This window comes from Zea mays, chromosome 3, assembly GCF_902167145.1.
Source record: "Zea mays cultivar B73 chromosome 3, Zm-B73-REFERENCE-NAM-5.0, whole genome shotgun sequence".
NCBI lineage: Eukaryota > Viridiplantae > Streptophyta > Magnoliopsida > Poales > Poaceae > Zea > Zea mays.
Window position 1 is genome coordinate 22,428,948 of NC_050098.1, and position 14,286 is coordinate 22,443,233.

General features: G+C 55.3%; 1 protein-coding gene across 3 annotated transcripts; it reads left to right on the forward strand.

The window, feature by feature from the left end:
• Window positions 1-9,788: 9,788 nt before the first annotated feature.
• LOC118476640 (transcription factor Maf) lies at window positions 9,789-14,053 on the forward strand. 3 transcript variants are annotated; one of them, XM_035966163.1, is made up of 5 exons: window positions 9,789-10,153; window positions 10,231-10,998; window positions 11,073-12,268; window positions 12,362-12,445; window positions 12,571-14,053. In XM_035966163.1, the coding sequence occupies exon 5, from the start codon at window positions 13,035-13,037 to the stop codon at window positions 13,860-13,862; it is 828 nt and encodes a 275-aa protein (XP_035822056.1). In that variant the 5' UTR covers window positions 9,789-10,153; window positions 10,231-10,998; window positions 11,073-12,268; window positions 12,362-12,445; window positions 12,571-13,034; the 3' UTR covers window positions 13,863-14,053. The 3 variants fall into 3 exon arrangements, with proteins under 3 accessions (XP_035822056.1, XP_035822055.1, XP_035822054.1); XM_035966162.1 differs by having other exon boundaries at window positions 9,796-10,153; window positions 12,571-12,723; XM_035966161.1 differs by having other exon boundaries at window positions 9,796-10,153; window positions 12,362-12,723.
• Window positions 14,054-14,286: the final 233 nt, after the last annotated feature.

The following is a 14,286-nucleotide window of genomic DNA, read 5'->3' on the forward strand; positions in this document are numbered from 1 at the left end:
GGCCAGTCCACCCGGATGTGGTGATCCTCGCAGAAGTCCAAGAACTTTCTACCGGTGAACTGGGTGCCGTTGTCGGTGATGATGGAGTTTGGGACCCCGAAGCGATGGATGATGTTGGTGAAGAACGCCACCGCCTGCTCGGACCTGATGCTGTTCAGAGGTCGGACCTCGATCCACTTGGAGAATTTGTCGATGGCGACCAGCAGGTGCGTGTAGCCCTCGGGCGCCTTCTACAAGGGGCCGACGAGGTCCAGACCCCACACAGCAAAGGGCCAGGTGATGGGTATCGTCTGCAGAGCCTGAGCGGGCAGGTGGGTCTGCTTCGCATAAAATTGACACCCTTCGCAGGTGCGGACAATTCTAGTGGCGTCGGCCACCGCCGTCGGCCAGTAGAAGCCTTGTCGGAAAGCATTCCCGACAAGGGCTCGAGGCGCTGCGTGATGGCCGCAAGCCCCCGAGTGTATCTCTCGCAGGAGTTCCTGACCTTCGGTGACGGAGATGCATCGCTGGAGGATGCCTGAGGAGCTGCGGTGGTAGAGCTCCTTCTCATCGCCCAGCAGGACGAACGACTTGGCGCGTCGCGCCACCCGCCGAGCCTCGGCTCGGTCGAGGGGTAGCTCTCCTTGGTGGAGATATTGCAGGTACGGGGCCTGCCAGTTTCGATCAGGTGTGGCCCCGCTTTGCTCCCCCTCGACGCGCAGCGCCTCACCCTCGGGGGCCGAGGGTACCTCGGGCTGAACCGAGGACGCCTCGGGCCGAGCTGAGGGTGCCTCAAACTGGGCCGAGGGCGCCTCAGGCTCGGGCGTGTCGTCGATCTTGACGGAGGGTTGATGCAGATCCCGGGAGAAGACGTCCGGGGAACCGTTGTTCGCCCCAAGGCTATTTTAGCCAGCTCGTCCGCAGTCTCGTTGTAGCGCCGAGCGATGTGGTTGAGCTCGAGCCCGTAGAGTTTGTCCTCCAAGCGCCGAACCTCATCGCAGTAGGCCTCCATCTTCGGGTCGCGGCAGTGGGAGTTCTTCATGACTTGGTCGATGACGAGCTGCGAGTCACCGCGGGTGTCCAGGCGCCGGACCCCTAGCTCGATGGCGATCCGCAACCCGTTGACCAGAGCCTCGTACTCAGCCACATTGTTGGACGCCGGGAAATGGAGGCGTAACACATAGCGTAGGTGTTTCCCGAGGGGCGAGATGAAGAGCAGGCCTGCGCCGGCCCCCGTCTTCATCAACGACCCGTCGAAAAACATGGTCCAGAGCTCCGGTTGGATCGGAGCCGTCGGTAATTGGGTGTCGACCCATTCGGCCACGAAGTCCGCCAAAACCTGGGACTTGATGGCCTTCCGAGGGGCGAACGAGATTGTCTCGCCCATGATTTCCACCGCCCACTTTGCGATCCTACCCGAGGCCTCTCGGCACTGGATGATCTCCCCCAGGGGGAAGAATGACACCACAGTTACCGGATGAGACTCGAAGTAGTGTCGCAACTTCCGTCGTGTCAGGATCACCGCATACAACAGCTTCTGAACTTGTGGGTAGCGGACCTTGGTTTCGGACAGTACCTCGCTGACGAAGTAAACTGGCCTCTGAACGGGCAATGCATGCCCCTCTTCTTGCCTCTCAACCACAATCGCGGCGCTAACCACCTGAGTGGTCGTGGCGACGTAGACTAAGAGGGCTTCTCCGGCAGCCGGAGGCACCAAGATGGGCGCCTTTGTGAGGAGCGCCTTCAAGTTCCCGAGAGCTTCCTCGGCCTCGGGGGTCCAAGTGAAGCACTCAGCCTTCCTTAAGAGGCGGTACAGAGGTAGACCTCTTTCGCCGAGGCGTGAGATGAAACGGCTCAGAGCCGCGAGACATCCCATGACCCTCTGTACGCCTTTCAAGTCCTTGATGGGCCCCATGCTGGTGATGGCTGCGATCTTCTCCGGGTTGGCTTCGATGCCCCGCTCGGAGACGATGAACCCCAAGAGCATGCCTCGGGGCACCCCGAAGACACATTTCTCGGGATTAAGCTTGACGCCTTTCGCCTTGAGGCATCGGAATGTCACTTCAAGGTCGGAAAAGAGGTCGGAAGCTTTCCTCGTCTTGACTACGATGTCATCGACGTAGGCCTCGACCGTGCGACCGATGTGTTCGCCGAACACATGGTTCATGCACCGCTGGTACGTCACGCCCGCATTCCTCAAGCCGAACGGCATGGTGACATAGCAGTACATGCCGAAGGGTGTGATGAAAGAAGTCACGAGCTGGTCGGACTCTTTCATCCTGATTTGATGATACCCTGAGTAGGCATCGAGGAAAGACAGGGTTTCGCTCCCAGCAGTGGAATCCACGATTTGATCGATGCGAGGCAGAGGGTAGGGAACCTTTGAACATGCTTTGTTGAGACCAGTGTAGTCTACACACATCCGCCATTTCCCCCCTTTCTTTCTCACAAGCACAGGGTTGGCAAGCCATTCGGGATGGAATACCTCTTTGATGAACCCTGCTGCCATTAGCTTGTGGATCTCCTCGCCTATCGCTCTGCGCTTCTCCTCGTCGAATCGGCGCAGAGGCTGCTTGACGGGTCGGGCTCCGGCCCGAATATCCAGCGAGTGCTCGGCGACATCCCTCGGTATGCCGGGCATGTCTGAGGGACTCCACGCGAAGACGTCGGCGTTCGCGCGGAGGAAGTCGACGAGCACTGCTTCCTATTTGGGATCGAGCCTGGAGCCGATCCGGATCTGCTTGGAGGCGTCGCCGCTGGGGTCGAGGGGGACGGCCTTAACCGTCTCCACTGGCTCGAAGTTGCCGGCATGACGTTTCACGTCTGGCACCTCCTTGGAGAGGCTTTCCAGGTCGGCGATGAGGGCCTCGGACTCGGCGAGGGCCTCGGCGTACTCCACGCACTCCACGTCGCATTCGAACGCGTGCTTGTACGTGGGGCCGACGGTGATGACCCCGTTGGGGCCCGACATCTTGAGCTTCAGGTAGGTGTAGTTGGGGACGGCCATGAACTTCGCGTAGCATGGCCTTCCCAGTACTGCGTGGTAGGTTCCTCAGAACCCGACCACCTCGAACGTCAGGGTTTCCCTTCGGAAGTTGGAGGGCGTTCCGAAGCAGACGGGGAGGTCGAGTTGTCCAAGGGGCTGGACGCGCTTCCCAGGAATGATCCCATGGAAGGGCGCAGCGCCTGCTCGGACGGAGGACAGATCGACACGCAGGAGCCCGAGGGTCTCGGTGTAGATGATGTTGAGGCTGCTGCCTCCGTCCATGAGGACCTTGGTGAGCCTGACGTCGCCGATGACGGGGTCGACGACGAGCGGGTATTTCCCCGGGCTCGGCACATGGTCGGGGTGGTCGGCTTGGTCGAAGGTGATGGGCTTGTCGGACCAGTCTAGGTAGACTGGCGCCGCCACCTTCACCGCGCAGACCTCCCGGCGCTCTTGCTTGCGGTGCCGAGCCGAGGCATTCGCCGCTTGCCCACCGTAGATCATGAAGCAGTCGCGGACCTCGGGGAACTCTCCTGCTTGGTGATCTTCCTTCTTGTCGTCGTCGCGGGCCCGGCCACCCTCCGCGGGTGGCCCGGCCCTATGGAAGTGGCACCGAAGCATGACGCACTCCTCAAGGGTGTGCTTGACGGGCCCCTGGTGATAGGGGCACGGCTCCTTGAGCATCTTGTCGAAGAGGTTGGCACCTCCGGGGGGTTTCCGAGGGTTCTTGTACTCGGCGGCAGCGACAAGGTCCACGTCGGCGGCGTCGCGTTTCGCTTGCGACTTCTTCTTGCCTTTCTTCTTGGCGCCGCGCTGAGTTGACGCCTCGGGAGCATCTTCCGACGGGCGGCCCTGGGGCTGCTTGTCCTTTCGGAAGATGGCCTCGACTGCCTCCTGGCCGGAGGTGAACTTGGTGGCGATGTCCATCAGCTCGCTCGCCCTGGAGGGGGTCTTGCGACCCAACTTGCTCACCAGGTCGCGGCAGGTGGTGCCGGCGAGGAACGCGCCAATGACATCCAAGTCGGTGATGTTGGGCAGCTCGGTGCGCTGCTTCGAGATTCGCCGGATGTAGTCCCGGAGGGACTCTCCCGGCTGCTGCCGGCAGCTTCGCAGATCCCAGGAATTCCCGGGGCGCACGTACGTGCCCTGGAAATTGCCGGCGAAGGCTTGAACTAGGTCGTCCCAGTTGGAGATCTGCCCCGGAGGCAGGTGCTCCAACCAGGCGCGAGCGGTGTCGGAGAGGAACAGGGGGAGGTTGCGGATGATGAGGTTGTCATCGTCCGTTCCATCAAGTTGGCAGGCCAGACGGTAGTCCGCGAGCCACAGTTCCGGTCTCGTCTCCCCCGAGTACTTTGTGATAGTAGTCGGGGGTCGGAACCGGGTCGGGAACGGTGCCCGTCGGATGGCCCGGCTGAAGGCCTGCGGACCGGGCAGTTCGGGCGAGGGACTCCGATCCTCCCCGCTGTCGTAGCGTCCCCCACGTCTGGGGTGGTAGCCTCGGCGCACCCTCTCGTCGAGGTGGGCCCGACGGTTGCGGTGATGGTGCTCGTTGCCGAGGCGGCCCGGGGCCGCAGGCGCGGTGTTGCGCGTGCGTCCGGTGTAGACCGAGGCTTCCCGCATGAATCGGGAAGTCGCGGCATGAGGTTCCGAAGAGTATCCTTGCCTTCGGGAGGCAGAGCTCTCGGCCCGTCGGACCGCGGCGCCTTCCAGGAGATTCTTGAGTTCCCCCTGGATTCGCCGGCCCTCGGTGGTTGATGGCTCCGGCATCGCGCGGAGAAGCATCGCTGCTGCAGCCAGGTTCTGGCCGACCCCACTAGATGTGGGTGGCGGCCTGTCCCTGACGTCGTTGGCGACACGGTGCTGGAAGCCCTGGGGCGGATGACGTATTTCTCCGGCCAGGGGTTGGCCTGCCCATGCCTGCCCGACGTCCCGGCGGATCGGCTCAAGCGCTCCTGCTCCCTCGTCGAGCCTGGCCTGCACCCCGCGGATTTGCTCGAGCTGTGGGTCATGGCCCCCCGCCTGAACGGGGACCACAGCTAGCTCCCGTGGGATGTCAACGCGGGGCGCCGGTCTAGGGAGGTCATCGTCCTCCGGCATGCCGAGATGATTGCCTTCGGAGGGACCCCCTAGATCGACGTGGAAACATTCGCGGCTTGGGCCGCAGCCCTCGTCGCCGAGGCTGCGGCTACCGTCGGAACAGTCGGAGAGGCAGTAGTCACATGCGGTCATGAAGTCCCGCATGGCACTGGGGTTGCCAAGTCCAGAGAAATCCCAACGGATGCTGGGCTCGTTGTCTTCCTCGGACCCAGAGGGCCCGTAGGTCGAGACGTCCATCAGCCGGTCCCAAGGCGACCACATGCGAAACCCCAGATGGTTTGGACTTGCCTCTACGAGAGCGCCCGCCAAAGCACGGTCGCTAGGCGGGTTGAGGCTGAATCCAAATGACATGGGATGGGAATCGGTCGGTACCTCTTGGTCGACGGGCGGCGATAAAGTCACGTCGGGGACTGACTGCACCGTCGTCTCAGGTACGAGGGTGACATCCAGCAAGCTCTCCGCGAGCGCGCTGGCGTCGTCCGCTTGCTCGGGATTGGCGTGTCGCGGGGAGACGGCTCTCGTCTTCGTCTCAAGCGCGAAGTCGATACCCGGTGCGCCCCTCGTTGGGGTGCCGGGACTGTCGACTCGCTCGACAATCGACGAGGCGTTGCCTCCTGCTTGGCCTTGGTCGCCTGCCTTCCCCTCCGTCGGCGGGGGAAAGGGCAGGATGAGCTCGAAGGTTGTTCTTCCACCACGCGGGGAAGACGTCGTCGATTCCGCCGCCGGCGGGCGGGCTGTCGGCCGCCATTGTCGTTGTCGCGCGGCGGTGGAAGGAGTATCATGTCGTAGCTGCCGTCGAGGGACATGAACTCAAGACTCCTGAAATGGAGCACCGTCCCGGGTTGGAGAGGTTGCTGGAGACTGCCCATCTGGAGCTTGACGGGAAGTTGTTCGTCAACACACAGCAGGCCCCTACCTGGCGCGCCAACTGTCGACGTTTCGAGACCGGGGGGTCCCTGGGCCGACGAGTGAATGTCGTCGCGTGCTCCAGCCCAGATGGGTCGAGCGCGAGGGCGAGCGCGAAGGGGGGAGAGCGAGGCGGCCGGAGACCGGCGTGAGAGAGGTGGGAATCCCGCGGCCTTCGTGTTCGTCCCGCGCCCAGGTCGGGTGCGCTTGCAGTAGGGGGTTACAAGCGTCCACGCGGGAGAGGGAGCGAGCGGCCCCAAGCGAGCGCCTGTCTCGTCCTCGTCCCCGCGCGGCCAACCTTCTCTAAGAGGGCCCTGGTCCTTCCTTTTATAGGCGTAAGGAGGGGATCCAGGTGTACAATGGGGGGTGTAGCAGAGTGCTACGTGTCTAGCGGAGGGGAGCTAGCGCCCTAAGTACATGCCGTTGTGGCAGCCGAAGAGATTTTGGCACCCAGCTGGTGTGATGTCGTGGCCGTCGGAGGAGCGATGGAGCCTGGCGGAGGGACAGCTGTCGGAGCGGTTGAGTCCTTGCTGACGTCCTCCTGCTTCCGTAAGGGGGCCGAGAGCCGCCGTCGTCACAGAGTATGGGGGGCGCCATCATTGCCTATCTGGCGGAGCGAGCCAGATGGGACGCCGGTCTTGTTTCCTGCGGCGCGTGTCAGCTCGGGGTAGGGCGATGATGGCGCCTCCTGTCGACGTGGCTGGCCTACGCCCTGGGTTGGGCGATGTGGAAGCTCCTCCGAAGCCGAGGTCGAGTCTGTCTTCCGTGGCCGAGGTCGAGTCCGAGCCCCTGGGTCGGGCGAGGCGGAGGCCGTCGGCTGAGGCCAGGGCAGAGTCCGAGCCCTGGGGTCGGGCGAAGCGGAGTTCGTCGTCTTCTGGGGCTGAGCCAGAGTCCGAGCCCTGGGTCGGGCGGAGCGGAGTTCGCCGTCTTCCGGGACTTAGCCCGAGTCCGAGCCCTGGGTCGGGCGGAGCGGAGTTCGCCGTCTTCCGGGACTTAGCCCGAGTCCGAGCCCTGGGTCGGGCGGAGCGGAGTTCGCCGTCTTCCGGGACTTAGCCCGAGTCCGAGCCCTGGGTCGGGCGGAGCGGAGTTCGCCGTCTTCCGGGACTTAGCCCGAGTCCGAGCCCTGGGTCGGGCGAAGCGGAGCTTCCTATGGTGCCTTCGGCCGGGCCTGACTGCCTGTCAGTCTCACTCTGTCAAGTGGCACCGCAGTCGAAGTGGCGCAGGCGGTGCTGTCCTTCTGTCAGGCCGGTCAGTGGAGCGGCGAAGTGACGGCGGTCACTTTGGCTCTGCCGGCTGGGGGGCGCGCGTCAGGATAAAGGTGTCAGGCCACCTTTGCATTAAATGCTCCTGCGATTTGGTCGGTTGGTGCGGCGATTTGGTCAGGGTTGCTTCTTAGCGAAGGCAGGGCCTCGGGCGAGCCGGAAATATATCCGCCGTTGGAGGGGGGCCTCGGGCGAGACGGAAATCCTCCGGGGTCGGCTGCCCTTGTCCGAGGCTAGGCTTGGGCGAGGCGTGATCGAGTCGCTCGAATGGACTGATCCCTGACTTAGTCGCACCCATCAGGCCTTTGCAGCTTTATGCTGATGGGGGTTACCAGCTGAGAATTAGGAGCCTTGAGGGTACCCCTAATTATGGTCCCCGACATTTGTAGTTGAAAACTTTTTTATTTGAATTAATTTACTGGTTTTAAATGTGATTTTTAAATTGTCTTGTCTAGTGTTGGAAAAAAGCACTCGGCAAAGAGCTCTTTGCCGAGTGTTATATTTTTGACACTCGGCAAAAAAAGCTCTTTATCGAGTGTAAAAAAAACTATCAGTGTGTATGCAACTATGTTTTTTATGTCACTGAAATTATCTATAAAATTATCACTGTGTATCAGTGTATGCAGTTGGCTTGATGTGAGACAATAAGCTAAACCCACGGGTTTTCCATGGGTTTCCACCCAATTACGGGTTGGTTTGGGATCAATAATGTTATTGGATGGGTTGGGTTTAACTTTCTTCTAGTATTTTTGGTTAGGTGTGGGATGGATATCAAAGTAATTAGATTTGGGTATGGGTGGGAATGGATTGGATTTTTTACCATTAACAGGCCTAACCACACGACCAACCATGCATATAGTAGGGGGGTTAGCCGAGCCGAGCCGAGCCGTTCAGGCTCGCGAGCTATGACAAATTAATTAATTTACAAAATAACAATGATTATTTGATGATAAATTTGTGACAATTTATAATTTAGATTACTCGTAAATATTGAAATGATGATTTTATATTCTATATTTATATAATTTTAATTATTTTATAATATAATAATATTTATCAGTTACGGCTCGTGAGTCGAGCCACATTTTTGAGCTCGTGCAATGGACGAGCCAAGCTCGAACAGCCACCTAGCTCGTTTTCAGCCCTACTTGAGAATTCAGATCATGCATGATGGGCAGGCCGATGTCATGAATGATGCTCCCGCTAGCTAGTAACCGGAATTCAGGGACGGCGCTAGCTGCTCCCACATGCCCCCCTCCCCCCGGACCGGTACCGCTCGGTGCTCTAGCTAGCTAGCCGAGCTTGTCTTCATGCATGGGCGTTTCTTCAGAGCGCTAACGTAACAAAGATGATGGACGCACCAGCCCCTACTGGGCAACTGGCTGACATATATCAGTCACCTGAGGCTGCCGCCCTGAATTTACACCGCACACCAGCCAGTGAGAGACGATGACGACGACGACGACATCCTTTCTGAGTGCAAAATGTTGCTATATGCTAGTACGTACTACTGACATCGATCGATGCGAGGCCAAACCATTTTACATGCATGCATTACAGTTGCGGCGCGCAATAATTCGCGGCCCGTTCTCTGGTTCTGGTCCAGCGTTGCAGGAAAGCGAAGGAAGGCACGTATGAATAATAATTGAGCGCGTCCACGAGGCGGCAACTATGATGTGCCGCGCATTTTCACGACACGTCACGTTCAGAAAGACGATGAAGAGCGGCCTCTGTTACACAAGTAGCAGCTGATAATCCGTTTTGGTTTTATATATCAGAAATCCTTGCTGAGTTTCTCGATCCAGCTGGGTGCTCCTCTTGCGTTGCGTTGCAATTGCATTGTTAACCTTTTCGCATGCATGTGGAAGGAATTGAAGGGGGAATGGGTAGAGCTCCCTTGTTTCTCGTTCTTCTTGCATGCTGATGCTGCCATGCATGGCTGTATGTGTTTCGAGCGCGCATGCATGATTTGGAGGAATGTTCATGAGGAAGATTATTGAGCAGAAACATCATCGGTCACCCATGCCCCCATGTTTCCATCCATCCAGTTTGGGAGAGATAGTGACCAAAGAGGCCGCCCCCTCCCCCATCATATTCTGCTCCCAGCTACTTAACTACTCGGAGTCGGAGTCCCTGTCGACGTCTCGCCACACAGCGTAAGCAGTGGGTATATTATTATTATAATATATGGAACCAATCTGGCACAGCAATCCTCCCTCTCTTTTCTTTTCTTTTTCACATATCAAAAGATGCGAGCTCTTACGTCGATCGCCGTTGCATACTTGAAGCAGTCTGAATGTCTGATGTTGTGGTCGCTAGAAGATTTTGGATCGAATTCTTCATCCTAACGACAGCACGATTACACATACTCCCACGGCATGGCATGCATATGTACGTATGTGAGCAGAGACAGTTACTGGCTAGTCGTGGCTACACGCAGGGGCGGATTCAGGCCTGGGGCCACTAGGGCCCAGGCCCTACTCTTGGGCCGAATAATTATGTAACAGTACAGCCCAACTAATTTGGTTTAGGGTTTGGGAAGCTTGGGGCCTTACCGTTACAGGCGGCGGTGCAAGCAAGCAGCCAGGCGCGTGCCCAGGCAACGCAGCCGCCAGCCGAGCAGGAGCAGCGCGCGCCCGAGAAGCAAGCAGGAGCGGCACGCCGGCAAGCAAGCAGTTGCAGGCTTGCAGCGCGCGCGCACCCGAGCAGCGAGCGGCCAAGCGACTGGAGCGAGAAAGCTGCAAGCAGCAGGGCAGCAGGCCGCCGTCCGCTGGCTGGCTGGGCATTTGGGCAAGCAACCGAAGCAATCAGCCAAGGAGGCAATCAGGCAAGCAATTAAGCAAAGCAAGAGCGGCCAGCAAGCAGCGATTTGAGTCGCGCAACAAGCAAGCAGACCAGCGCAGGCGCAGCAAGCAGCAAGCAGGTCTGTTTTTGTTGTTTGACACTGAGAAAACATATTGTGTTTGTGTCTAATTACAGTGATTTGTGTTACAATTACAGTGTACAATATGAAGAGAGTTCGAACAATTGCATCATTTTATCAAGTCGCGTCAAATCAAGAATCGAATGAAATCATTCAAAACGTACAAATTGGGACTAATTTGGATGAAAATGAAAACAATCAAGAATCACTAGATGTTGGGACTGCACAAAATAATACGGAATCAATAGATAGTGAGATTGTTGGTGATCCTGGACTTCGAAAACCAATTGAAGAGTTAGATGTGAACATTCGAGATGTTGTTAGAAGAGAGTATTTATTGTTAGGCCCTTGTCAACCAAAAGGTCACATATTTCCCAAGAAGCGAATAGGAGATAGACAAAGAAGTTTTCAGGAATCATGGTTCAAAAAGCATGAATGGTTGGAATACAGTGTTGCTAAAGATGCGGCCTTTTGCTTTTATTGTTTCCTTTTCAAGCAACCAAGAAGGGAAAACTTTGGTGTTGAAAGCTACACTGGTGCGACAGGGTATAACAATTGGAAGAATGCGATTAAGTCATTTGATGTACATGTGGGTAACATTGATAGTGCTCATAATAAGGCTAGAAGATGTTTTGATGATTTTAAAAATCAAAGACAGAGTGTGTCACATGTAATGTCACAAGTTGTATGTTGACATCACCGGAGATTCAAAAGCAAATTTGTGAGGCTTGTGCAGAAGAGACCAAAAAAGTCATCTTAGCTGAAATTGGGGATAAGAAATTTGCTATAATCATCGATGAGGCCCGAGACACATCTATCAAGGAACAAATGGCTTTGATTTTGAGGTAAGTTATTGTTGTAATTATTAAATTTTTATAAACAGTGCTGGTAATTTTTACTGATTTACTTTCCCATGTAGATTTGTCAACAATCAAGGCCAGGTGATTGATAGATTTCTTGGAATTGAACATGTTACAGATACAAGCTCATCTTCACTTAAACAAGCTTTAGATGGTATGCTCTCTAAACATAATCTCTCTATAAAAAACTTACGTGGGCAAGGATATGATGGAGCATCAAACATGAGAGGGGAATTCCATGGGTTACAGAGAAGGATATTGGATGAGAACCCCTATGCCTTATGTCGTCTTCAACTCATGTGGAGTGCTGTCTTAGAGGTGTTAGAGAATGTATGTCAAGATGCCACTAATCTAGCACAAAGAACCACAGCGACAGGTTTATTAGAGAAAATGGAGAGCTTTGAGTTTGTTCTTGTGTTACACCTCATGATCAAAGTTTTGGGTAAGACAAATGACCTGTCACAATGCTTGCAAAAGAAAGATCAAAATATTATTCGTGCCATAGGATTGGTTGGTGTCACATTGCAAAAATTAAATGAGATAAGACACCATGGTTGGGATGCTATTTTTGAAGAGGCCAAGGATTTTTGTCTCAAGCATAATATTGTTGTCCCGGATATGTCAGCGGAAATAGTTAGAAGAGGATGTTCTAGAGGCCGTAGAGGACAGTTGGTTACTTATTATGAGCATCTTCATCATGAAATATTCAATGTGGTGTTGGATCAAGTTATAGTTGAGTTTAACAATCGTTTTGCTGAAAGGTCTACTCAACTCTTGAGATGTGTTGCTTGTCTTGATCCTAGTAATTCTTTTGCCAACTATGATGAAGATAAGCTTGTTGAACTTGCACAAATTTATGTTGATGACTTCACAGAATATGATTGTATAGTTCTTAGAGACCAACTTGATACATTCATTACCGAAGGAAGAGAAGATTCAAGTTTCCTATCATGTTGTGATCTTGGTAATCTTGCTATGAAGATGGTTAAGACAGATAGACATACTGTATTCCCATTGGTTTATCGTCTAATTGAATTGGCTTTGATTTTGCCTGTTGCAACTGCAACTGTAGAAAGAGCATTTTCAGCCATGAAAATCATCAAGACAGATTTGCGAAATAAGATGGGTGATGAATGGATGAGTCATTGTATGATTTGCTATATCGAGAGGGATATATTTGCAAGTATTGAAGATCGTCAAATTATAGAGCATTATCAAGCCATGAGAACACGAAGGGAGCAAATACCAAAGACAAGTAAGAGTGGTACATTTAGTTCAAACAATTCTATACTTTGTAGTTTGTTTTCTTTGATTACTTATGTAATAACGTAATGTCATTCAATTTCAGGAAATATTTCTATTGTTGATGAAAGCAATCTAAGTAATTGATGAATTGGTCATTGAGACAAAGATCTATAATTTTCTTAATTAGGTAACCACTTGTTTTAGTCAATTTTACGTTATTTTAGAATTGTTGTGTTCATATGAATCTTATATGTGTCATTATCTATGCATTTTTATGGTTTAAAATTTTTAGCCGATACAAATATTTTTTAGTGTTATTTTCGGCCCTACCCTTAGAAGTATGCTGGCTCCGCCACTGGCTACACGCCTCCTCCACGGTAAAAGCAAGCCGACCCGGAACAAGAAGCTAGTCTATGGACGTCGGATCGGACAAGAAGTGCCATGCATGCGCTATGGCTGATCGTCAAAGTTTCACGTCCGGTCCGGAGGATATTGGACGAGAAAACGGCAAAGGATCCTGCCCTGCCAGCCATTGGCGTAGGTAGGTGACCGACCGGGCGCGAGTGAGATCAACTTGGCGATTTCGGGTGCGAAATTTGCACCCCAAGGACCACGTACGGCCCCAACCTGTCCGGGACCGGGGGTGCTCTGGAGTCTGGCCTCTGGGGCTCTTTGCAGCTCTCCCGCTCTATTTATCCGTTTCTCTCCCAACCCCCTCCGCTCCGGAGTCCGGACTCTCCAACTGATCTCGCACTGACAGTCCTGTCACACCGCCAATGGAAGAAGCCCCGGAGCTGATCAGCCCCAGGATCTCCTTCTCGCACGACCTAGCAGCCGCGACACCGCCGCCAGCGCCAGCGCCAGCCCTGCTTGCCGGCCGGCGGTCGGACGCGTCGCTGCTCGGGTCACGCCCGCGCCTCCCGGAGCCGGACTTCGACTTCGACTTCGACTTCGCCAACGCCACGGCCGCCGCCGACGTCGCCCCGGCCGACCGCCTCTTCGCCGGCGGCAAGCTGCTGCCGCTGCCGCCGCTTCCGCCCGCTCCGAAGCCCAACAACCCGTGCAAGCCACAGGCTTGCAGCAGCAGCAGCACCAGTGTCAAGCAGGCGCAGCAGCAGGCGTGCCAACAGAGGCGGCCGGGGTCGTGGGCGTCCTCGTTCTCACGCAGCAGCAGCGCCAACTCGGCCACGACGGGCGCGCCGCGGTCCGCGGGGAGGTTCGGATGCCCGCCGTTCCCGCTGATGCGCAGCTGGTCAGTCGGCTCGGCGGCGAGCGTGGCGCGGGGTGCTGCTGCTGCCACCTTGGGTGATGATGGCGCGGCCCCGGACGCCGCCGCCGCCAGCCATCGGCCTCATCATCACCAGTACCACAAGAAATTCGGCATCGTCGCTGGGGCTGCTACTAGCAACAACGGTGGTAGCTCAAGAACTTACTACTATGGAGGTAGCAGAAAAGGCGGCGGCGGCGGCGGCAGTAGCGGTAGCCATGGTGTTAGGGTTCGGCCGGTGCTGAACGTGCCGTTCATCGGCACAAGTGTGTCCAACGTGCTCAGCTACTTGCTCTGTGACTGTAGCCACGGGACCAAGAAGAGTAGGGGCTTGTAGAGTTAACTGGCCTGGTGCTGGTGCCTCAGCTAATACGTTGAATGTAGAGGGCTCGTGTTTGGAACATAAACCACTACCCAATAACCCAACGGACATCCAACAGTTCCTTCCGACATAATTGAACTCGCATTCAAAAAGCTTGTGAATTAAACGCATTCAAAAAACAAAAAAACATGGTTACAAGTTATTTACATTCATGCTTCCTTATGCAACCAAGAAAGCCCCCTCTCCAATGCAAACTGTGGGTCTGTGACAGATCGATTTAACTTGGCAAAAAAAAAAATGGATGCACGACAGGAAAGATGGCAATGATAGAGCAACGGTTTCTTTTTCTTTAAAAGATCCCTTTTGTTTGCTTGGCATGCTGCATGGGATCGGAGGTGCCTTTTGGTTGTGTTGTTGTTGTTGTTGGCTACCGGTTGCA

Coding starts and splice junctions, on each gene's coding strand:
- LOC118476640 (XM_035966161.1), top strand. CDS start 10,841: ATGTTGACATCACCGGAGATTCAAAAGCAAATTTGTGAGGCTTGTGCA. Junction 10,999..11,072: donor CAAATGGCTTTGATTTTGAG/GTAAGTTATTGT, acceptor TTTCCCATGTAG/ATTTGTCAACAATCAAGGCC. Junction 12,269..12,361: donor GGAGCAAATACCAAAGACAA/GTAAGAGTGGTA, acceptor ATTCAATTTCAG/GAAATATTTCTATTGTTGAT.